The sequence below is a fragment of the Meleagris gallopavo genome, chromosome 8 (genome assembly GCF_905368555.1).
Source record: "Meleagris gallopavo chromosome 8, MGAL_WU_HG_1.1, whole genome shotgun sequence".
Lineage (NCBI taxonomy): Eukaryota > Metazoa > Chordata > Aves > Galliformes > Phasianidae > Meleagris > Meleagris gallopavo.
In genome coordinates, this window is record NC_139411.1 from 21,063,297 (window position 1) to 21,090,515 (window position 27,219).

Genomic DNA, 27,219 nt, shown 5'->3' on the forward strand with positions numbered 1-27,219 from the left:
TTTCATTCCCTTTTCCCTCTCCAAAATGCGTCCCAATAGCTCAAAATTCACAACGTTTCCTGAAAGAGGAAGATGGTCAGTGGAATACAAGGTAATAAAGAGAGAGTTTGAGTGGAAATTCATCAGATCCTCTATAATTAATTGAACTAATAGGACTAACAGATCAAGAAACAAATGAGGAGGAAGAACTCCTTTACTTCTCCTCTACTTCTGTAGAGTTTAAAGAAGGGTGGAATGAAGTTGCCTTTTGAAGGAAGCTATTCTATAATATCATTTGAGACCAGAAAAAAAAAAAAAAAAAAAAAAAAAAAGAAGTCAGAAAACTAAATTAAAGCATTGCAAGATTCATCTGAGTGATAGCCTGAGAAGTTTTGCAAGAGTGGCACACAAGCTCAAATGGGTTCGCCATCAGGAAAGATTATCTATACCATGCTGGAAGACATTAAAGATTGAAATCAAAGTACCTAGTTTTTCAAAACTGGTGAAAAAATTGACCAGTTAGTAAGTAGGATAGATAATACTTAAGTTCAAACTCACAAGTGGGAGAATAGACTGAAACTAATTGTTAGAGCCCTAGCTGCTCACTCAGTGAAAGTTGGTAGGGCTTACTGTCATCTGTATTGCAAAAATATTTCTCATCAGAACCTTGCCAACTGCAAGAGTAAGGAAATGATTTACAGCAAGGTCAATATAAGTTTTAATGCTTGTTTCCCTGTGAACAGACTTCAATTTCACTTGCAAATCATTGATTCACCTGTTTCAAAATATCATTTATAGGCGAACTACTATAAAAGCATATTTTAATACTTTCAGCTCCTATTTTCAATTAGTACTGACTAATTTTCCGTTAAGTCCTGAAAACAGCTATCTGACAGATCAGAAGGAAACCATCTTAGATGTACATGATTTCACAATAATGCCTGCTCACACCTGAGTCCATAGGGTTTTAATTCAGAAAGAAAGGTTAATATTTTTAAAGACAGAAGGTAGTAAAAAAAAATAAAAATACCTCACAGCTATAAGACTGGACTTAGATTTATTGTCCTGATAACAGCTAGTAATATTGACACTTTAAGAAAGGTTATATTTTATTATGTAGCACAATTTTGTCTATCGCTTGGCCTCACAGATACTAAACCTCTTCAATCCTGATAAGGTCAGCACAAAATGCATCAACATACCAAGTAATTATTTGATTCAGCCCATTCACTTAAATTTGATCTACTGAGCATTTCAGAAAAAGAAGAAAAAGTCAAACAAGCACTTATAACATGATTAATGACACAACAGAGCTCTGTTTTCTATGTCCTGCAGTGGTAAGCAAAGAAGAAAGCACCAGAACAGTGCTATTGCTTGCTTTTCATGCTAATGTCAATAATGCAAACAAACCAAGTGCAGGCAATGATTGGTACACCTTCCCGAGCCTTAGTCCTTCCAAGGAAAGGGTTTGCAGTTTATAATGTTGGTAATATGAGTCATTTTCCCACACACATTACCACTAATCAAGAAAATAAAAGGTTTAATATTTCTCATTGGCTGACTCATATGAACATTTGGCAATTGAAAACTATTAGTCTGATATGAAATAACCTTTGCCAAAGAAGAGCAGAAAGATATGCTAATACTAACTATTACAATTTACCACAACTATGAGGGCTGCTCCGAAAGTAATGCCTCCTATTTTATGTTTGTTTCTCTCAGCAGTAGAGGTAGAATCTTCTGACCAATAATCCATTACTCTGTATTGCCATGTGACAGATAGCAGTAGAGAGGCAGTTAAATTTGCACCAGACATGAAAGAGTGTATGAAGCAAAAGTATGTCACTGAATTCCTCCATACAGTAAAACTGACATTCATCAATGCTTGCTGAACATTTATGGAGACCAAACAGCAGATGCAAGCGCAGTGAGGCAGTGGCTGGTGCATTTCAGTAATGACACCAACACTGGATCGCCTCCACTGGTGCAGATGTTTACAGGCATGGCATGCAGGCTCCTGTTTGTCACTGGTGAAAATGCTAACTGCTAATGCTGGTGACTATATTGAAAAATAGTGTAGCTGAGAATTGTACCCATTGTAGTTTCCATGGAAATTAACAGAAGGCATTACTTTCAGAGTGATCAACGTACATTGTAAATCTTTGTACTCTGCTGGTCAGGTTTCTTTTAGCAAGTCTGGATGACTTTTACAATTATTTTCTAGTTAACTCATCATAAGGTATTTCTTCTTCTACAAAAGAAATTTTAGGAGCCAATACTGTAAGAAAATATAATCAGATGAGAAAAGTAGTTGGATATTTCGACATGCACTGTCTTATGCCTTATGAAAATTGAATGCACATGACACTATTCCCAGATAAGTTCTCCTTCATTCAGCTCTGTGTATGTAGCTGCTTGTTCATACAGATAATATTTGAGGAAATAATATCTATTTTTATTAAAATGTACATGCTGTGCTCTGCCTGGGATGGCTGCACAACCCTTTTACGTGACGTAACACCAGTAAAGTTAGACTTGTGACTTTTTCATTTTATTACTGCCTATGGACCATTAAAAATACCTCAATCATTATCCTAGTCTTTAATTTTTTTAATTTATTTTCATTTAAGGGATTGCAAGTGTTGAGAACATATGAAAGGGAAGATCAAGAAATTCAGAACCTTATGATTAAAAGTCTTATTTTGTAGTGAATGAATACACTGTACTTAGCCATTTCTGTTATTTTCATTTGCAACTGAAGAGGCCTTAATTCAATTTAGCAGAATTAATTTTCAAATTAATTCAGTTAAGCTTAACTGAATTAAAGCTATTTTGATTGTGGATAAGGGTGTCTACATAGGGTTTCGCTTAAACACTATTAAAATTCATTTAAATTAATTTTCCCCAGTGTCTGAATGTAGAAAAACCTTTAAACTGACTGCAATAGGAAATATAGAAATGGCATGAAACACCACTGCAAACTCATTTCTAAAATGATCTATTCAGCAAATAGAACCGCCTTTTTTTTTTTTTAAGCATTTAAAACATATGCATGTACAGAAATACACAAAAATGCTCACATAAATTGAAACTCAGTCAGGAGATAGGCCTGAAAGGGCTCCCAAGAACCTTTTCAGCTGTGGTAGCTCTCTGCAAATCAGTGTGGTTCACAAAAGAATACACTAGCAGTATTAATAAAACAGCATGAAAAGGAGATTCTTAAAATTATACCTTATATTTCTAGAAACATTTACTTATGCTTTTTTTTTCTCATTGTTTTGTGCAAATATCATCATAGCTGTATATGAAATCTGATGTCTGTCCCTTCTTCGCACTGATGTTTAATTCAGTGTCCTACAGTTGCAAACCTCACTCCAATCCTTGCTTGCTGAGCTGAATAAACGTCTTCTCCCTGACTCTTCAGGTTACATAAGAACTTCACATGACACATCCGCACATTTTGCCTACAGAAGGTATGTATCTCTCTCTTTTTTTTTAATTCTCCTGCCACCAGTTCAATTGCAGAGGATCCCATTCATTTCAAATTAAGTTCATTTGCAGATCTTAATTCTTAAAATCTTAAATTATTTGGATTGGAATATAAAGCCATACTACTTTACTATGGCACCAATTTCAGGGATATTAATGAATCAGCAATTATGTAGCAGCTCACATCAACTGCATGCATGTTGTTGAAAATGGATGATATATCACAAACTAAATTCTCATTTAGCTACTTTTCACAGTCATAATGGAGAAGTAGGATTGCCAGGGCATGTCCACCACATAGTACACAACAAAATAAGCCAGTATCATTTACCAAAGATATCCAGATAACTAGCAGAAGCAACTGTTTAACAACTTATGCATACAGTGCCTTAATGCTTTTGAGTGTCTTGTGTACATTTTAAAATGCTGCTGATTTAGGTTTGACACAAATTAGAGGATTTTTGATTCTAATACTAGGAAAAAAGATATCACCTTTTAGAGTTTTCAAAATGAAAACAAAATAGTGCCCTTATCAATTTGTTTTTAATGCAAACAAACTGGATGAGGTATTTCCAGGAGTTCAAAGATCATTAACCAAGCTAACTACAGACTCCCTTTCTCAGTGTGGCAGTTCCATTAGTATAACACAGTAATCAATCCTATGATTATTTAATGGAAATAGCTACAAACAGTTTTTAACATTCTCTGATAGTTTTTAGTTATGTCCATGCCCACACTGATGTTCCAGCTATATGAAAAATTCCCCATCTCATCACCCCCTCTCCCCCCCCAAGAAAATACTGAGATCCACTGCAGTAAAAGGTACTAAGTGATTCTGATCCTCTTTGAAAGTTTCTCCCTTAAAGAAACTCTAGGAATTGCAGTGTGGAGGAAAACTTCATGCTGCAACTCAATTTTGCCATTTGATTTGATTTGTTATTTGATAGAATTAAGCTAAACTCTAAGGGTACGACACATTTTATTTCAAATAAAGTACATACATTCTGACATATGCTCCCGTTAGACATTTACTTACTACAGACTTTACTTAATTCAGACGTACGCTATCTGAAAAGAATTACTTAAAATATAGATGCCAAATCAATCAAGTAAGCAGAAAGTTCACAGAGACTGAAAACCATTGTTCTAGTAAACAGGATCTGCTAATAAAATAGTCCAGAATGCATATGGAGTCCTATTTTATGTGGAAGTCAAGAACCTACACATTTAAATGATAGATACCACTTAAATTGAACATATGAAGCTCTATGGAATTTCTGTAAATGACTGTCATGAGAAGTGCAGTGATAAATGCTGAAGAAACAAAATAGCTATAAATAATGGTTCAGTCCAATAGTCTGATAATTATATGCAACTTTGATGGACTATATTTAGTGAGAACTTCAAATCTATTAGACACTTAACAGTATTGATCAAAGTGAGTTTATAAAATAAAGCAGTTTTTCTGTAATATAATGCAACAGAAATGTGATCCTTATTCTTTTTTTTAAAGTGTCAAGTCCTAAGCTTACTTTTTATTTCAGAGTAGCTGCACATGCAGTGAAGCATAAGCTACACAGCTGTTACATCTACTGTATGACCTGTATATATTGAATCAGCCATTGTGTTTTTCAATTCTGGTTCATCAGACTTTTGGTCTGAAGGGTTTTAAGCTATATTTAGCAAAGGAATACAATTCACTGTTATCTTGTCTATCCATAATTCATAGCCTTCAGCCTGTTTTGATCTAAAACAATTGGCCAGTTTCTTAAAATGTTAATATAGGATATACAAAAAGGATTAATGGCAGAAAACCTCTAGGACTGCAATTTGATATCCCATGAATATGTTTGCATACACAATGAGAGCATGTTAATAATGTAGGATTTTTAAAATAAAAATTGTAGGATTTAAATAACCAATCTCACTCATTTTTTCAGGTTTTCACATTAGCACTCATTCTACACCAAGAAAGATCTACATCTTATAACACACATAATACAACTTAATAATTAAGAATGAGCATGGCATGGTAAGACCTAATACATTAAGAAGTCTCAAAACTTCTGACCATTTTATGTAAAGATGATCTTTTAAATACAGTCCTTTGAAATCCATAAGCCATACAACCGTGGATATAAAAGAGAACTGCCAGCATGTGTTTTCTCTCCTTTTCCCCTAAGCATCTACACCACTAGACTCCTACTGGAGGCAGGAAATCAGCTCAGACTGACCTTTAGACTGACACTTTATGACTCTTCTGACACTCTTAAATTAACAGTTTTCTCTAGTATTGCCTTCAAGTTTGTTTGGTTTTTGTTTATTGCTTTTTTTGTTGTTGTTGTTCTTTAATTTTTACAAGACTACTGTATCTTTCTCGTTATCATAAGTACAATTCTAACTTGTGATTCATATATTTTTTAAATTACTTGTTAGTAACCCCTCTATGATACCAAAGAAAGCGGTACAAAACCTGGAAAAACAGTACTTTAAAATCATTTTTTCCCCTTCCTAATTTGGAATTGAGCCCAAACCATTATTTTGAATCTCAGTAGGAACAAGAAGCCACATCTTCTAGGGATCCTCTCTTTCCAATACTATGTTATGAAACCAATGCAGCAGATGTATTCAATCAATATTATATTTTGTCTTATCAGTATTGAATACTTCAAGCCCAATAATTTAATTCTCTTCCAAGAGTCAAGAGGAAAAAAAATCTTTATATACACACAAGAATTGCTGAGTTTCAGTGGGATCCTGAATGCTGTATTCAAAGACAGTAATTTCATAGGCACTATTCAAAGCTGTAGACCAAAAATGCTTTTAAAAGCTGCATGAACGCATTGGCCCTTAGTAATATCAGTTTCTTTCACATTCTATTTAAGCCATATTTAGTGTATTTCATATGCACACACGTCACCAAACTGGTACATCTACTTGTCTTTAGCTAAATTACAAAAATTAGATACCAGAGCTATCCCATCTGTAAGCTGTCAATGATTACAAGCTAACTAACTCAAAAATGTTGAAGAAACATATTTTGAACTAATGGAGAACAAAATTGTGCTAAACACATGTCTAATGAACTGATGTAACACTTTGAGGGGGAACTTAAATTCAACTCAGTTAAAGGAACATAACTGTATTCTACCATGAAGTTCTTTTTGAATCAAGAGTTTCATAACTAAGGAAAGAAGCAAATTAACTTCACCTAGAAGACTGTCTGTCTTCTAAGTCTAGACCTATAATGAGTATGTATTTAGAATATCTTTCTCTCTAAAACAGAGCATAAGTGTTTCATTAAAACTTAATCCAGCATTAAAACCAGTAATGAATTGGAAACTCAATTAACACCTGTAAGTTCTTTCATTGATGGTTTAGGAGAACAATAGCTTAGTATAAAGAATTTATTTTATGTAGTAATACAGAATTTTGAAGATGTGACTTATATAATTAACAGTCAGGTAGTTATGCTATGATCATATTTGTACTTTTCAGATCTGTATGTACTATGTCAAATAACAATTCAGCTACCATACAACCTCTTCTTGATAAATTTATGCGCAAGTCAATAATGAAAGAATTCCCAGTGTGGACATATGAATCAGCATATCAATATTCATTTAGTTAAAAATCAATTTCTCATCAAGATGAACTCAAGAGATACAATGCCTGTATTTTGAGATACTCAGTGGAACCGCTGTCTTCCACTCTTACATCATGTTTTAAAAGTGTAAACATATGACATTTGGTCTAAAATGGCAAATAAGAACGAAAAAAATCAGCATTAGGCAGATCTTTTAATAATCCATGCCTTGTCATAAAGTTTTGGGTTGTCGTTGATCATTAAAATCACAGAAACAGTAAACACACACACTGCCCAATTAAGTAATTTCTTCGTAAGCACCAAATAGGAAGGCAACATTTGCACTTGAAATAAATGAAATCAAATTTCATTTCCTACATTATGGAGACACTTACGAAGCCAAAGACAGAATACTAGTCTTTTAATGAATGAACTCACTTGTATAGTAGCCTCTTTATAAGCCATTTCAAAAGAGGTATTCTACATAAATCATAACACTCTGTCTATATTGTGCTTGAAATATAAAGTACTCACTGTCTGGACTTAAAATTTGCATTCCATTGCTGACTTTCATTACATATTCAGTAGTAACTCCATACCTGGCTATTATCTAAAGCCTCTGAAAAACTGCCACAACATAAAGATATTGTCTTGTATACAACACAGAAAACTATATACATATTGCCTTAAACATAGACTCTACCCCCACAAAACAAAAACAAAAAAAAAAAAAAAAAAAAAAAAACAACTCACAACATTTGAAAACATTTTATACATGACCTCAGAAACTGCTGCATTTGCCTTAAGTATATCACCAGATCCTTAACAGAAGTTCCATCCACCACATAACTTTTGTAAGGAAATATAGTGTACTTCTCAATAGGTACCTTAGTTCTACATGCAGAATTAAAATCCTCCAATAGGAACTTCCCTCACGCCTGTGCCATTGGGCACTTCCCCCTAGTTATCACATACAGGAGACTGTAAAGTCATTAAACAATTAGTGTTTCTAGGGGAAGATCCACACCCACTAATCTTCAAAGTAATCTATTCTAGTGAATTTGTCAGCATTAAACTATTTGTATTCCAAAATAAGCCAACAGAAATCAAATCAACCAAGAAAAAAAGTAAAACTTCTATACATACTCACGTAGCTACTATAACTATCAATTTAGAAACTAGAAATATCTTAACAGCAAAAATAGGCAATGAAGTTAGCCAAACGTAGTGAAAAAGGTATTGAATAATGAAATAAAAGTATTTAATAGATTTTGAGGTGTTTCCTCTTTGAAAACATAGGCCTTTGCCAGGGAAAATAAAAGAAGCATTTGAAAGAATTAAGTAAGCATCAGCATTTAACTTATACACAGAGCTATAAAAATTAAAAAGTTGATTATTAGTATAGTAACAAAATAAGAGTAGGGTTATAATTTTTGAAATGTCAATACACAACCAGGAATTTTGGTAGTACTCAGTTTTCTAATTGTTCATTATTATCTTCCACCATTAAGTGAACTTAAAATATGTTCTAACAATTAATGTACTGTGTTATTAACTGTCACAGTGTCGATGTTTTTCTGTTACAATATTTATCTTAATTAATGTACAAACCATTATTTAACAGCAGAATGCACATGAGGGAGTCTGGTAATTCTGCTTCCTTCTTTTGTAACAAAGAAAATAATCTTCCAATGCCCTTTGGGAAACCCCAAAGAGAACTTTTCTGTAATGAGAATGATGGTGCAGAGAATCAAAAAGAAAAGTTATTCATGCAACCATTGTGGATGAGAAAGTGAGGGCTTCTCTCTCAGATATACATTGAAAACACTCATAAAATCAACATGATTTATGTTAAATTTATGAAAGCAAATGTGAGTTGAAATAACAGAAATTTATATCACATATAAGTTGGTACTTTTCCAAGTCCTTTTGTTCTTGTATTTGTTCTTTTTCTGTATAAACTGTTTAGATTACTTTTCACCACCACATAGATATACAAACTAAAACCCTAAACTGTACACAGCAAGAGAAAAACTTAATATCAGTTAAATAAATATAAGTTTTAAATATTATACATGTACCAGAATCATCAGAACCATAAACAATATAATACAGAAAACTCTTCAAGTTGGCTGATGTTATTTGCAGAATTTTTATATGCTGAAGTGGCAAATGGTAAGATAAGAGGGATGTGAGCTTATAATTACATTTTAGCTTTCTTTTATGCTGAAACCAGCTATGAAATAGAAGAACACAATACAATACATTTTCCTACTTAAAAAGAACATAATATATTTCAATTTCATTGATATACATTAAACAAGTAGAACTAATACAGAAACACTTCTGCATACCTAATATAGTTGATGTTGCACAAGCATGGATAGTATACTTGTGCTATTTCATTTTCTCCATGTATAGAAATAGCAGGATAGCCATTCACATTATAAAAGAGCATGGGGAGTACGTGCAGAGTGAAGAAAGACTATTGTATTCTATTAAATATGGAATACAGAACTATATATATGTCAAAGATGTCATAATTGGCATAAATATATAAAGAAATTGTCTGAGAAGGAATAGTAGTAAGAAGTACAGATGTGTAAAGGTGTGCTTTTAGGATTTTGGAAGAGAGGGAGATAGTTTGTCTTATATGTGCTTGATTTTGAAGTTAAGTTCACCTAATCAACTGAATGACAGAAACTTCACTTTTTACTTAGTGTACATCACTAATCAACTGCAAGCAAATTCATGCTCACACAGAAAATACTTTAGATAAAAAAGCACATAGAATAAACATGAAGGGATGAAAGCAGATAAAATAGATTAAACTTTAAAATCTCTTAATCACATAAAGACGTCTGTTTTTGACAATACCAACAAACTACTAAAGGGTAGACCTGGAACAGTTACGGTAAAATTCAAATACACAATTTATATCCAAGCAAACTTTCCCTGAAGCATCCAGGAGCAGATACACAAATTATTGCCCATACTCAATAAAAGAAGAGCAAAATGTTTTGAGTTCTAAGACACAAAAGGAAAGGAGCAGGCAAAGAAGAAAATGGGAAAAAAATACATAATTCCCAAAGGAATAGGAACAAGAAAAATTGCGGTATGTAATGTGAAGAGTCTTCACCTGATCATAATGATGACATGCTTTATGACACTTGGAGAAAAAATGCTTTGAAACCAAAATAAGTTATGATGTTGTGTTTATTGGTACTGAGCCCACTGCATCACTGTAATATTCAGTGTATGTAAACTGAGAAACTAGGTGGGATTTTTTTTTTCCTGGTTTACTGCTTCACTTGGCAATATTTTATTTCTGCAGTCATAAAAGCTACCGATTCAGAAAAAAAAAAGAAAATGATAATTTTGTAGCAATCTATGTTGTACAGATATAATCAAAGTTTGCAATGTTTGATGATAGAGGTGCTGTAATACTCTCTAACAAATGATGCATTCTGAGAAGAAATTATGACAGAAATGGTGATGCCAACACATTCATACTAAACATAAGACAGTAACTATTGTACTCTAGAAGAAGAAATACAAAATTATCCTGGTGACTTAATTTTATTGTAGGTAGTACAGTAGTATATTGTTGGGTGACTTAGATAATACTTTGTTAATACGATGTATGTGGTTATACAAAGTTGCTATGTGAATCTTCTCAATAAAAGACTGGAAACATTTGTACTTTTTTTTTTAGTTTTTTTTTAGTTTTTTTAGTTTTTTAGTTTAGAATTGAATGAAGAAATATCAAGACTGGGTGAACAGTTAATCTGACTGATTGGATCAGAAAAATTGATTTAAAATAGCCTATTCCTGTGAAAGTTGCTGAAAATATTTTCATTTTGCATTACATTTTAATTGATTTCACTAATTTGACACATTTCTTTGAACTTTAAATTTCCTCAGTTGATCTTTTTCATTTGCCCTGAAAAATGCTGTCCGTGCGTTCTGCAAAATGTATGTTTAATAGATAAGCAACTCAATCAAGGTAGCAGACAGAAAGAAAATACTTCACATAAACAGATTCATAGGTAATTAGAATACACATAAACCTCTGTTAATGAAAATATATGAGGCATTGTTCAAATCTTAAAGTCAAAACTACCTGTTTATGTAGTAGTACCATAGAAACCATTTTGGAACCTAAAACTGGGTAAACAGCACATCTAACACTGCCTTAGAAACTTCCAGTATAAATTCTAATTATTATTTATATAAGAATTAGCTTTTGCATTAATGAGTAAGTTAATTATTGCACAGCCTACTAGACAGCTTCTAAATTGATATAATTAATTATCTATGAAGATTAGGAGCATTTCACATACACTGAGTTGCAGTGAAAGGCACTTTTATTAAAAGGCCAATTAGAAAGCAGGTCTTATGCAACTCATAACTTTTCCCTTCACAGTTTCTCTTTGGGATTTTCTGTGTTTTATCATAATCAAAGTAGTGGGTGGTAGTAGAAATTCTTGCATCAAGTTCTTTTCTGAAATCCTGCCAACTTTTATATAGGAGTGTGTTATAAATTTTTACATTATCTGTATAGCTTGATATTCAAATTGACTTTATGCAAGAAAAAAGCTTTTTCTTTTTCTTTTTTTTTTTTTTTACATCTTATGATTGTGACTATGATGAAAAATATTTATATAATTGTATAATGACTCAAAGTTATATAAGTAAGTGATTAAACAATTTTGTCAAAGCACTTTTGAATTTTTCTTCATTATTAGGATGTCTAGTATCAATGCTAACACCAACTTTTAACGTTTTAGCATATAGACATCACCTGCAATGCAGTCTGATAAATCAGAAAGCCTGTCTGGTTCATAAAAATATAAAGACTAAATAAAATGTAATAGTAAAATGAAATATATTGAGCATATTTAAGTGGAATTTGAATTTCAGAAATCAGTGATTACACGGGAAGATACAGATTATTGTTGTTCCCTTGAACTCAGTCCTGCATGAAATGAACAACCAATGAAACTAGAGAGAGATGAACAATATTTACTCATTTAACAAGTGTTTACAGTGACACTGAAACCATGAATTATGTGAATATTTTCTTAAAAGTCCAAGAGTGAATACTGAGTTTACAGTCATCTATAAACCTCATGTTTAATTGTGATGGGCAGGACATTTAAACAATTCATTTTAATGTAATTTTAGTGAGATGTAATTTTAGTGAGGTAGAGGAAAGAATTAACTGTATAACTGATATCTTTATACACTGTAGATAGTTTATAGAATCAGGCTAGAACAGGGATTTGGTTCATACTACTATCTATCAAATGGGAATCAGACACCAGACTCATATTCAATAGCATCAAACTGTTTTCACATTATCTGATTTCAAGTGTTACAGTAGCCCTGTATTCACCTATCAGTACTGTGATATCCCTACAGTACAGTCAGGCTATGGGGCAGGGTATTAGTAGCACTCCTCTAACATGAGCTCAAACTAGGCAGGCTGGAAAGACACCCTTAGGCCTATTTAACCAGGATCAAAATGTACACTGTGTCAAAATACAAGCCACTGTAACATAAAACAGGAACATATAACTGAGCCATGTTTTTTCATCCAATAGAGTTCAGTCAGGCAATGAAAAATATCTACGTCTAACAGCAGAAATGGGATTTAAGACCAAGCAACTGGGTCTAAGCTCTACAACAGCAAAACTTTTGATCTGCAATAGAGATAATTTTTTTCAGTCTTTCAGATTGCTTAGTGACTGCAGAGTCAAAATGAGATTGAAAGATAAAAATATATGCATCACACTGAAATAATATTTTGACTTAGAGTATTTTTAAACACTGCAAATTAGTCGATAAAGGACTTCCACATATTTGAAACACAAGTTGATATATGCATATTTTAAGACTTCTCTCTCAAACTTTTTACGATCTCTTTCAGTACCTTTTAAATTATTTAATTTTCAATTACTTTTGTTAATTTTATTTTTTCCTTCAGTATTTCATCCCCGTGTGGGGGCTATTTCACAATAAGCAGATCAAGTTAAACAACAGACAACTTCTTACCACATTTGTATCAATTTCCTATTGGTGCCTGAAAATATCAGTATAGGCAAACTACAAAAAATCTGATGTGTTATTTAGAGAGCTTGTGATCACCTTAGTCCTCTCCCATCAACTTTCCACAAACTGCTTTATGAATGTACACTTTTTCTAATTCATTAGTAGAACTAGCTATAAACAGACCAATGTCATAAACAATTGTTTATACTTAGTGGGCAGATGACTTACAATGTTATGCATTTGAAGAAAGATAAAGTTTTTATCATAACACAGTGTAAAACTTCTCATTCAATGAGCTCTTTGAGGACAACCTTTTATGCTTTTATTAGAAGTAAATTAAAGTTGTAATTATCATTTGTACTTAGGAATTTTCATTAGATTTTTTTTCCTTCTTTATGATTAATCCTATGCTAAGTAGAGGAAGATTCTAAGAATAAGTTCATCATCTAAAATGAAGTTCTAAGTATTCAGAGTAATGAGTACTTTAAAATACAGTGACTAAACTCTGAAATCCAGCAACTCCCACCTCCACCACAAACTCTATTTTCCTGAATTTTATACAGCACTATGAAGTAGGTTGACCATATGCCTCCACAGAGAAAATACAGAATTAATGTGGCTTGGGATAATGACAAAGAATTCTATTTTCCGTTATCAATTACATTTATACAATTTGTTCTATTAAACAGTGAAGAAAATGACAGAAGGAATACAATTCATTTCTGAATGAGTTAAAGGAGTGCTTAGCTTAAAAGTTTCAGAGAATAACGAATGGAAGCTTCTTGCTTTTCAGGATTCAAATATTACATTACAGCCTAAGTAAATTTTGGTCTTATGGCCATGAAAGTAACATCTGAATCTTCTGCAGTGCGTTGTTGAAAATTCAGACATGAGATTGATCTAGTGATCTAACATGATAATAACATCACTTCTCACAGGATATATATCATATACTTTAAAACTGCTTTGCATAGCTCTAGGTAATCTTTCTTGCAGACAGTAGTTTCCCTTATATATGTTTTAGATTCAGCTCTCTGTTTTAGGTTTTAGATCTCTGACATTTGGTTTTCATCTTATAAATGTCAATCTCCTCTTTTCAGACAACTGTCTAGGTCATCCTAGACAGACAAGTTAACAGTGTCCGCAGAGGAAATTAATTCCATTGCAGGAAAAAAAAATTCTGCCTCTTCTTCTATTATGAAGATGGCCCCTTTTTACTAGAGCACAAGCTACTGCCACATCTCTGCCTAACCCGTACAGAAGATTGAAATGCACCAAAAAGAAAATAACTTCAATCAAAATACTTTCAAAGTTCAATAAACTGGTAGTATTATCCAGAAAAGTATCATTTTGTCATATTAAGTATTTCAAGAAATAAGGCTATTAAACTGAGATTCAGCTGAAGGATAACAAAAATTCAACTCTGCAATACTTAAATTTAATAACATGCTCAGCCAAATGCAAAATTCCATTTCCCACTAGATCAAAATTTAATTGTTCCACTTCATTATTTGATATTAACAGTATGTTCTATTAACAGTCTTATTATTGTGTTTCTTGGACTACTACTCAAAAACTGCAATGTACCACCCTCCCGCTGTATAAAGTTCAGAGAAAAGAGAAAGTAATACTGTTTAGTGGATGTAAAGATAATTTCCACTGATGTATTAGTCTGAAAATTTCTGAAACATAAAATCCAGAGAGCACCTCAGTAAAACAAATATTGCCAAATTACTTCAAATAGATTGGTTACACATGAAAATGTTTTCAGAACTAGACCCAGAGACAGAAAGAACAAAACATTTACTTATTTCTATTCACATTCTTTATTATTAGTATAGGATATGTTAGGACAACAAAATACCCAATACAACATACTAAAGCAAATTAAATATTGAAATTATTATCCACATTTAAAAATTAAGTTACATCTGTGATTGCACTGACTTACCCTGGTAGAAGAATTCAACAAGGAACCATTCAGATTGCCAGTGTTGCACTTGAAATTCAAATGTTGATCAGAACGGGGATCTGCTTCCCAGCTTCCCAAATCATGTACAACTGACTTGTCAACATTTGCAGGTATTTTTTGGAAGGCAGTGCAAGTCATTCCCATGAAATTAGATGGCTTGATCATAAAGGCCTCCAGAGCAATATTATGAGATACCTGTCAAAACATATTGAGAAGCAGAGATATTGCTAACTCATTACGCTTAATTACATATAATTATATGTGTATTGTGTATTTATTGTACATAGTTTATAAAGATTGTGTTTGTATATGCTTCCATACATAATGCAGATGAGTAAGAAAGAAAATGGAACTTATTTTTAAAAACTGATATAGAACTCTACAACAGTACCGACAGATTGCTTGAAAACTTCTTAGGTATAAGTAAAAAGAGATGACGAGACAGCTAATAAATAATTTTAAAATGCCTTTATTTCTGAATTTGTACAAGTTTTGCCATTATCAGCTTCAGCAGATTTAATCTTGATTTAAAGCAATACAGATATGAAGTCAATTAGCAACAGCAGTAATAGGAATTATTTTTAAAATGGGCAAGGATGTGTTCTGTGCCATAGAAATGAAATGGAAAGATGCTTAGCTATTTGTTGGATGGATTGAATGATTTCTGATTATCTTTCACAGATCATGTTCCATTATCATGTTTGCACAGTAGTATTATCCATATTACCGGAATCAAACTACATGTCTGAGTTAAAACTTCTTTGTGGTAATGCATTTCTAAAACCCTGGCTAGAGACATTTAATTATTTAGAACTTCAAGCTTCCTGCTGTAGAATGGAAATAGAACTAGTTTCCTCATTCATATTTGTGAGACGATGATAAGAAAATGTCAGCTGGAGGATATTGTAGTGACAGTTCAAGTGATTTCACAAGTAAGCCCTATTTTCTAAATTCTGAATACAAAATTCTTTAAAAGTTAATCTTTTCATTTTCAAAATAATCCTATGGCAATGTTTAAATAGTGTGAACATACTGTTCTCAGCATATAGAAACAGACGGGTAAAATAGAAGTTGAAGCTATTCCTTATTAGGACTCTCAAATGAATTATGAAATGGATATAGATGAATGCAGAGCAAAATTATCCATGGAAACAAGCATCTGTAAGAAAGGTACATGTTACGAAAAGCCATGAGCTAATCATTTTGAGTTGCAGATATAGAAAATGACAATGTAGAGTCCATTTTCTAAACCTACATAAAGGCCTCACTAAGCAAAATGGCCAAAAAGGCTCATTAAAGGGGTAATACAAGAATAGTACGAAGCAAAGAAGACTAAAAATAAAAACAACAACAATAACTATACTACAATTAGCCTAAAATATTCTGGCTTTTATCAGGTGGAGAGTGAAATGAAAATTCCATCAGCTGGAACACAACAATCTCATCTCTAAATTGGATAGATATGGATTGGAGAGAGATGGTGGATGGACTATTTGGTTGATAAGGAACTGGTTGGATGGTCACAGCCAGAGGCCTGTGGCACACAGAATCTGTGGGTGCCCCATCCCTGGAGGTAGATGGGGCCCTAGCCCCTGATCTGGTGGGTGACACCCAACCCAGAGCAGAGGATAGAACTGGGTGGGATTTAAGGTCTCTTCTAAGCCAAGTCAATCTATCAGTCTTAAAGACTGCTGCACACCCCTGACAGGACTAAGGAGACAAGTTTTATCATCCACAGGAAGTCTTCCTTCTCAAACTGCAGATCTGATATAAGTAAACACAAAAATATGAGCAGAAGTACCTCAGAACAATACTGAAGGGAAATTTATTTGGGATACACCTTGCTGGCTGTGCGCAGGACCTCTGCGGGGGTTTCCATACCCCGGCGTGTATCTACAGTATGTTTTGCAAGAGAGATTTAAGAAGATCTAAATGATTATTTCCACCTTGGTATTTTTCTGACGTCCACGAAATGAAAAACCATTTTTGTCTTCCAAAAATAACATAGGAATAACATCAGAAGCCATGGCTTCCAGTTAGCTTTTCAGTCTATAGGGAATGCAGTTGTGCATATGTTGTAAAACTAACAGTATTTATCACGGCCCATTTTTTTTCAGAAAGTGTTTTATAAACTAGTGGCCGCTTAAGCTTTGGGGGTTTCACATGCTGTTGTTTCAAAGCAAAAAAAAAAAAAAAAGGAAAGAAAAATAGAAAAAGAGATGAAAGCAGATGCAATTTCTGCATATAGTTTTCTGGCTGGCCTCCAGAAAGAACAGACGTGTTTGGTATTGTATGAGATGACAAAAAGAAAAACTCCACAGCTTTGTTTATTTACAAATTGCACTCAACCATAAACTAATTCTCCTTCAGAAAACTGCAAGAAGCAAAAAATATAAGGCATGGTAAAAAGGCTAGAGACTCAGATCTGTATGTCAGTACAGAACATTACTGTTTACAGTAGTGTCAACTTCCTTCTGAAGCAGTGACAAGAAAAAAAAGACCTTTGGCACTTGACATTTAAAAGATACCTTAAGTATAAAGCAACAGAAGCCCCCTAGCTGTCACATTATTACAAAATACTTCAAAAAAGCAAATTATTGTCTCTATATACTTAATAAACAATTCTAGCAAATTTGATCATTTTATGTAAAAGAGAATTAAATAAAAAAGTCCAATAAGTTTTATCAGTTTATTCTTAAAGTAGAAGAATACTATGCTTTACTAAAATTATACAGCAAAGGGACTAAGGTCATTATGCTGTTCAGTTCAGCATGTAGTTCAACTCAGTCCACAATTCCTTTTTTCCATTTTTTAAATACATTATTGCCCTAATTGAAGCTAACACTGATTTCACTTCTATGCAGTATCTTCAACTAAATAAAAATAGAAGAGCAGTTGACAAAATAATAAATGTTGCTTAAAATCAAGAAAGCTAACCAACAGAGTAATAAGGCTTTGAAATATTTATCTAAAATTCTATAAAGATAATTTTCAAGCCTTTCTACCATCTACACATTTCTACCACTTAGATGTTGAAAGTGACAAAGACAGTTTCTCAATACCCAAATGACAACTCCTCAGTACACAAATGACAAATTCATGTAGGTGGAGAACAAGAACAGTTATTTCATACTGCTACAGCTTGCTTCTAAATAACACTGACTGCAAATTAATAACCTTTATGGCATCTTTTTAGAATATTTTCTAACTGCTTTAGAAAGTGTTGTCTAGACGCCTCCCTGAAAGGTATATTAAGATCTTTAGGTAATAAGGGAGTGTGCTGTTTTTTTATTCTTATAAATTTCTCACTCAATGTATCCTTTTCAAAAATAAGTCCAAATACTACAGGAACTAAGTGCTAGGAAAACTAGAAATATAGTGTTGTGAACAGTCTATTGTGAGAATAAATACATAAAAGCAAAGCCAAGCAAAATTGTTCTTAATATCAGAGATGCTCAGAAAAATGTTTCAGTGTTCCAAAGAGAATCCAGGAAAAAAATTCTACAGAATCCAAGTATATCTATGCAAATATCTGTGCTATGCTGTGTATCTGGTTTATACAATCTTGTTCTTCTCTACATAGAATTTAGAAATAAAAATTATGAAGAAAACATTTTTAAAATAAATTTTCACAAAAGTGCTGTGTGATTTTATGAAATACCTTTGAAATAACTTGAATGTTGCTGGTCAGTATTTGATTCGCAATGTGTTCCACACACCGCACAATTCTGGTGCAGGCTTTGTCTTCTTTTTGAGCCATCCACAACACGTGGTCATCAACAGACATTATATTGCTGGCAATTTCAATGAGAGCATCCCCTATCTGAAAATTAAAAAACAAACAAGTATTTTCTGCAAAATACAGGAAGTATGCAAGAATACAACTAAGAACAGGGATTGTATTTCTCTTAGTAACCATCATTCAAATATACTTTTCATCCTGTTAAGAATACCTACAATATCTATCTATCTACAAGACACACCATTAAAAAAAAAAAAAAAAAAAAAAAGGAGTCTCTCATTGGGCAATTAATGGAATTCTGTGTGTTTCAAAATCTAATTAGCTTCCTCAATTTAGAAAGAATAACCTTCACTGTGAGTATTTTTGGTGGTGCTTTCAATTAAAAATTAAAATATTTCCTTCCTAAAATTTTAAAACATATTTGGTAAGATTTCAAAAATAAGTTTACCGTTATTTTTGAAGGTTTTTGATTTTCTAAGAAACAAAGACTTGCCAAAGGTACACAAGGGTATCACCTGAATACAGAAAAAATGATCAAGAGAGAAACACTACTTAAAAAAAAAAAACCTTAAGGGGCTAAGATGTCAAACTGATAGGAACAGAAAAATAATGCAAATACACAGACAATTCAGTGAAATGTAGAAAGAAATTCAGCAATGGAGAAAAATGTTTAAGGAAAGACAAGCTATGAAATTTTTCTCTGTATTTCCAATAAAAAAATAGATTTCATATGCATTGCAAAAGAGAGAAATAATCAGACATTATATGCAACTATTCCTGAAATATTTAATGTATTTTTGAGCATGTAATTACTATGTAATTCTAGATGGATGTGACAATGTGACAAATAGTTATTGATACAATTAATAATAATAAAACACCTTTAAAGACTGATTTATGCAATAAGATTAAACTATGCACCAATAAGGCAAGCAGTAATTAACTAAGGGCAGAACAATTGGCTATAAATATAAAAAAGGTCAGAAATAAGAAGATGTATTAGTTTATATTATAATTAAATGTATCATTGAAGAATAAAGGCATGACACTAAAAATACAAAGTTTTGAGCTAATATATGTACATATTCCTGGTAATTGTCCTTAAAGCAGTTGATGCTTTGAGAGATGAATCCAAGATGAGTCAAAGTACCACTAACTTTTATAAAAATGAACAAAGGCTGCTCCAAAAGTAATGCCTCCTATTTTATTATGTTGGTCCACAATATCAGTGGCAGATGTTGGTGCTATGGTATTACAGGTTGAACCTTTCTACCAATATTCCATTACATTTTGTTGCTGTGTGATGGATGGCAGCAGAAGAGCAGTTTGACAAAATGGTGACTGATATGGAGTGTGTATGAAGCAAAGGTATGTCACTGAATTCCTTCTTGTGGAAAAAATGGCACCCACTGACATTTATCAAAGCCTGCTGGACATTTATGGAGACCAAACAGTGGATATGAGCACTGTGAGGCAGTAAGTGGTACGTTTCAGCAACAATGGGTCACCTCCTCTGGCACAGATGTTTAAAGTCATTTTGAAAATCACACACACAAAAAAAAAAAGAAAAATCAAAATAAAAGAATGAAACAGCCAAATGAAGACAGTGTTCTAAATTATGAAAACAAGAGATTACAAAATAAGTGATGTAGAAATAAGTGGCAGAAATGGAGATGTTTCAGTAGCAAAAACCAGAAACTGAAACCTATTTTTTAAAGATGGAACAAATCAACTAAGAGATCAGAGATAATGCTCAGTTTTAATGCATAATGCATCAATTGCTTGTACAAGAAAAATAAAGAGGCTTTATGGATACATTCAAATATTTCTTTTTGGATTTTTTTTTCCCCCCAGCAAGGATTTTGAATGAAGAGGCTTTCATAGTTGTAGCTTTGAAACACAATTCTTAGAGAGCCCTTAATAATACTATTTAGGTCTAGCATATCATGACAAAATTGAAATTGGAGGCTTTCTCAAATTGATACTAAATGTTAACTGTTACAATCCCCAGAGTAAGAATGGAATGAATTTTGCCAAACCAAACATATGTTTTAATGATAGCTATCATGTGTACAAAAATTACAAGTTATGAAATCTTATGAAAGCAGTCACTCTGAAAATTAACAGTGAATACTATGGTGAACATTGCTGCTCTCTGTAAAAAACTATTTTTCCCATAGGATTTGCACAACTCTTGTTAGATTTCCCTGTGAAAATGGGATACATTATGCTAAAAGTTCATGTGGAAATTTGTACTTAAAAGCCACGTTTTCTTCTCTTCCTATAAACTGCTACATGCTTTCAAAACTCAGTTAAAATCTCCTGATGAAATGGAGAAAATAAAAAGACAAGGAACTTCTAACTGAAAGCAAAAAAGTGGCCAGTTTGAACCTCGAGTTCATTCTAAATGTTAGTTATGGCAAAAATAAAAATGAAAAAGAAAATTAAGGACATGTCTTATTGAAACGCAATTTTTATTCCTTAGCACAAGGAATAATGTCAGTCAGATGAGATGGCTCAGATGTCTGACATAAAGAAAGACACAGCAGCATATGTGGAATGTTTGTGGCTGAATAGCAGGCAAGCAGTTTTAGAAGCTTCAGTGTGTGCCTGCATACATTAAGAACAGGGCCATATGTGAAGGCTTCACTTCTACGTGATACTTTCAGCGTACAGAAGATATCTTACATCTTCAACTTCATCCACGAAGACAATTAACTTTTCCATTATATAAGCCAAATATATTACATCCATTTTATCCGCAAAGTGGGAAGCACCTCTTGTGTAGGCCGTCAGTTGGCGGGAAAATTCAAGTACAGTCGTCAAATTGATGTGCATCTGAAAATACATGAGAATTGCTTGGTATGATGAATCTGCTGGCTTTTTTCTTTGCTAAAAACTAGAGATCCCATCCATTTGTATAATGCTTTCTACTATTTCACTTGTTAGAAATATACACATAGTAAAATATTTCATCTTAAGTCTCAGATTTAATTACTGTCATCTCCAGACTCCACCACATGTCAACAAATACTGAAAATTTTTGCATGTCTAACTTTTCTAGGCTGGAACAAACAGGCCTCAAAATACTTTATCAGCCTAAAAATTGTCCTTGTTTTTGCATCGCTGACAAGAACAGTGATGCCAGTCAGTGTTCATGTATACAGTGGAGTATGGTGGAAAGAAAGAAGACAATGGTACTATGCTGAAAGAAGAGAAGTTTGGACAGAATAAGAGGAAAACCTTTTCTATGGTGAGGGTAATAGTCAGGTATTTGAACATTGTGCAGCTATCCTCAGAGGTTTTAAAAATCTAAGAGGTTAAAGCCCTGAGAAACCTGACTTAACCTTGTAGCTTACCTTGCTTTGAGCAGGTGGGATTACTGGAGTCTAGAGATGACCCTTCTTCCACACAGAATTACTATCATGTAATTTCATTGGATCTCTTTGCATAGTAAGTATTAACATAGGCATAAACTTTAAAGCAATCTAGCATCTAGTGCTATTAATTAGGAAGAAACCATCAAGCAAGCTGAAAGTGGTAAAAGTTCGTATAGTAGTTACAGATCAGTACCATTCTTCATGCTGTTCACGGTTCACTGTTATGCTCTTTTTTCATTTTTACCCTTATGCTTAATCTCAACCTCTCTTTTACTTATCCATAAGAAACCACTGAATACTGTTTTGGAGTTTTTTTTGTTTGTTTATTTTTTTTTATTGGTTGGTTGGTTGGTCTTTTTGTTTATTTGTTTTTGCCCTGGAAAGTATCAGGAAGACATTTTGGTCTCATTTCTGCAGCTCTCAAATATATTACAACAGCAGTGGGAAAACAAACTTCAGTCAGCAAAACCCTGATATAGAACTTCAAGAGAAATTAATGTCTTTCTGGTAAAAATGCATGAGGGGTAGGTAAATAAGGAACTGTATTGAAGCAGAGATGACCCTGCTAACATTATTAATGGCCATCTAGACTCCAGACACCCAGAAAAAGAAAAATATTAAAGACAATAGATACTGTGCGCTGCATGTTGCTACCACACCATCAATTACCAAAACCACTGCAAGAAAAAAAATAAATAAATAAAAGGGCAACATTTTATTCAAAGCCCAACTGTCCCATACTTGTGGCTGAACAAATATTTTCTTGCATGCTATCCCATAAAATCAGTACTACAGAAAAGAAGCTACGGATTTCAGCATTACCTGACTGAAAGCATGAAGAACTTGAGTTATTTCTTGTGAATAAGGACATTCAGAATAGTTTTCTTCATCCCAGCGTCCAGTTCGATTACATTTACGCCATGCCTTAGACTCTTCTACACCATTGTGAAAGGCAATGGAGTTAAATGAATACTGAAGACAAGGATGATAAGCAGTGATTCCAGCCAAAGTTTTGGGCCATCTGTGAACAGCAGGGAAGCAAAAAATTAAAATTTAAAACTTCTTATTTAAAGGCAACTGACAATATAGCAACAGTATGCATGATATATGAGGGAAAAAGATGGCTGTTTAAATTTTACCTTATTGTGTCCTATAATGGATTACTTTGTTTCCATGAAAATCTTGAAATTACACAGGCTTGAGTCTGGCTAGTCACACATTAATTCTACATTAATTCTAGGAAGATGTTCAGTGTTAAAGAAAAAGAAATGAATGGAATTTTCCCTACTTTCACCTATGAAGATTGTGTAAGGCACAGCAGAAACTCATCAAGAAGAAAACAATATTACTAAATGTTGCAAAAGGTAAAGGCTCAAAATAAAGATGACACTTTTGTACTTTTCATTTTGACCTAAAGCTACATAGCCCTTTCTGCCCCAATGCTTAGAGAAGCAAAAATTGCTGGATATATCAGAAGCCAATAGATACAGTCTGAGCAGAGGGATACGTCATGTGGAGGAAGAAGGAGCTAGATCACAAAAATTAATTATTTAGTATATGCGATTTATCTACTATGATGGCAAAATTGTTTTTTAAAAGAAATAGTCAAGAAGAGCCAGAATTGTTCTATTTACTTCAGGGGGCCTACTTTGGAATGCTAAAGTTTTGTATATCTGCTGCATTCTCTTTAACCACACAACTGCAATCTGTTCCTTTGAATAAAAATCCATGACGATTTTCAGGCTAGTATGGCTGTAGCAAGATCAGGTAATGTGGAAAAATCAGACAAAACTGTAAGTGTGCCATCAAGTCAGCATGTCTGGAAAGGATGTCCTTTTAACTTTAATTGCACTGATGTAATGACTGAAACCCAACCAATCATAAAAAATAAATTCTGCCTGCCAATGACACACACCTTGATAATCAACCTTTGCCATACATGTATATTAGTTCCTGTTACTTAAAAGACACAGATCCATTTTGACACCGTTACATAATATAGTGACAGGTTTGAGGCTAGGTTTGTATGTTTTCTTAGTCTCAAAATGGAAAGGTAAGAAGAGAAGTATTTTTATGTACCATAGCTAACTGTCACTGGAGAAATTCATGTGATGTATAATCATTTGAAGCAAAATGAAACATGAAAGGATCATCACAAAAAAAATCCATGTATAGTATTACTATATGCTGCTCTTGCCCCTCAACTGAAATATTATTTTAGTGAAATATCAGCATTAATACAATTGGGCCACATAGTGACACCCTACCTCAAAAGTAAAACTGAAAAGATTATTCTGAAACTAAAGCACACAGACTTAACGCAGGTGGCAGAATCTGGTCTTTATGATTAGAAATTGTAACATTACATTACATACCTTTGCATTTCAGAATTATCTTATAGTGAGCTATAAAACAAAATATCAACAAAATTTCGCCACCATAGAGAAAAATTCTGAATACTTAAAGCCAGTTCAATGTGACTCACATTGTGCCTAATTCTGACGGCAGTTGTGCAATTATAAGTACCACCTAGGCTGGTGAACTGAAAGAACGATGCTTCCAAAATTGCTGAAGATTTTTTCATTTTTTCCTCAATAAAAGAACTGTTCTTTCCAGCTTTGCTTTTGTGCTACAACTCTTTTTACTTACATACTTGCTATGTTATGAAAACTTCAAAGACATTTCTAAGAAAAATTACTGGTGAGATAGCTGCATGTCTGAGGATAAACTTTTGGAATAGTTTCAAGTACTCATGCTAGGTTTGAAACTGATAAATTCTCTATAATTCTAAATTTCTTCCTCTCAAATGCCAAAGGAATTCATGGACTCAGCACCCCTTAAATATACATCTTAAAAATAAATGTATATAGACTTCTGGAAAAGTGATCAATAGGGAAAGGGCACTTCTATTCTTTTGATTTATATAAAATGACAAAAATGCTCCTGATGTTAGTCTGCGGAGTCTGTAGGATTTATATATTTATTAAAAAAAAGAATGTAACTGTATGGAAAGAACTTGTACTTTATAAAGATATCATCAAAAATATTCAGAATGTATTATCTAATAGAATGTATATATTTTTACAAAAGACCTAATTTGAAGTATTAAAATTGAAGAGAGGTATTCAAGTCAGAAGTATGTGTAGAAAGTTCTAGTGTTTAAGAGAAGCTTCCTCTCTTAGCTTCTTTTCCATTAATTAACTATTCAGGTTGAATTCTTATTATAATTCACACAGTAACAAATTACATTCATGATTTCTCAATGGGAATTCCATCATACATCAGTGTTATTGCCAAGTAAGTAATAATATTTTGTTTAAGAGCTTTATGCATATCACTGAAGTATTTTAGAACCAATTGAAAACAATGCTAAATTCTACAGTATGGGGGGGAAACAAAAACAAACCCCACTAACATGGTGGTAAAACTAAGATGAAACAAAAACTGCATTTAGTTAACAATACTGTGCAGATGATAACATTCAGATAGCAGGATGGATGTGCTTTTTAATCATGTTATATAATGGTAGAATTGCATGTGTCCTTAGGTTCACCTCTAATGATCTATTTGTTTTACCAAGTAGTTCATACTATTCTGATTGTTTTTAGCAGTTTTTTTTTAACAGTTGTTTTTTTTATTTATTACCTCTAATCTCATGTGAACAAAAGTAGCAGAACTGGAATAGACTAAGAAAGTACTGAAGATTTAAACTTCTAATGCATTAATTTAGTGTTATTATATTCCATAATTCAGAAATTATTAACCCTCATCCATTTAGCTGTGAAGGTCCTACACCTTCTGAAATTTTCTGTAAGCTTGCACTGATGAATTAGAAGGATTCTCAGACTTTTACAAACCACTGCCGCTCTTCAAACACTACCTGTCATTTCCCATAATAATCACATAGCGCTCTTCCTTCCTACTCTATTCCATGACAATGACAAGAAAAATAAGTGACATGTTTGCACCTGATTCTGAAGCATCATATAAACACGGATATTGCCCATATCAACACACCTAAAACCAGGAATTCATACCTGAAATCTCCCTTGTTGTTAATAACTCTTTCTGCAGGGCAGTAGGGTGCAGCCATTTCCAGTACCACAATTTCTACGTGCTTAGTGCTATTTCCATAGGAATTGTTGACTAGACACTCCCAATCTCCAGATGCATTAATATCAATGCTAGACAGGATAAGTTCACTGTAAAAAGAAAAGATTAATTATTGAATACACTTAAATATATAGATTGAGTTATTGATTTCCTGACATTAACTCTTCTTCAGACATTTTCTATGAAAATATAAACATGGGTTTTGCTCTATGTTATTATATAGACAATATGTGATTTATATTAAAATTTTAGCATCAACAATTTGATAGACAATTTAAGTCACGAGAGGCTGTAACACAAAAGTCATCGCAAAAGAACAGTTATGCATCAGTCCTCACTCTCCTTTCCCCAAATATTATAAAATATTGTTTTTGTTTCATAACCAAGTACTTGAAAGTCAGAAATACATTTCAAGTTGACAACACAACCAATCCACAGAGAATGCTTCCCTTCAGCTGTCATTGGAGCTCCTCTGGCAGTTCAAAACCAGAATCTGTTTTCCTGTGGCAGCTTGGGACAAGTTTTCTAGAATAGCCATTGACTTTGGAAGCTGTATATCACTTTCCTGACAAATGCAATATGAGATAAGACAGATGTTGGTTGTTTTTTGGTTTTTTTTTTAGCACTGTACTACTCATGAACTTCTTTCACACTGTTCTCTCCAAAACACAAGATATTATTATCAATAAATGAAGGTTGAATAAGCTCTGCATAATTAAAATGATAGACAAGTTAAATATAGAGACACTTAACAGCTTCTCTTACAATATGAACATTGTACAGTGCAGCACTATGCCAGTGTTTAGCTGCCCAAGCTAAATATTCCATGTATAGTTAGAAGAAATAATTTCAGTAACATTTAAAATTGCCTAGAACTGTTTTTGTTAGGATTTTCTATATATTT

At 33.0% G+C, this 27,219-nt stretch overlaps 1 protein-coding gene across 1 annotated transcript in view; it reads right to left on the minus strand.

The window, feature by feature from the left end:
• Window positions 1-27,219, minus strand: part of LOC100543833 (adhesion G protein-coupled receptor A3) — a 251,820-nt gene that overhangs the window by 90,922 nt on the left and 133,679 nt on the right. The window contains exons 8-12 of the mRNA XM_085229268.1: window positions 26,240-26,404; window positions 23,025-23,223; window positions 21,511-21,660; window positions 18,742-18,903; window positions 15,060-15,275 (exon numbers count right to left, since the gene is read on the minus strand). Coding sequence (XP_085085394.1) covers window positions 15,060-15,275; window positions 18,742-18,903; window positions 21,511-21,660; window positions 23,025-23,223; window positions 26,240-26,404 — 892 coding nt within the window. The remainder of the gene's footprint in view (window positions 1-15,059; window positions 15,276-18,741; window positions 18,904-21,510; window positions 21,661-23,024; window positions 23,224-26,239; window positions 26,405-27,219) is intronic.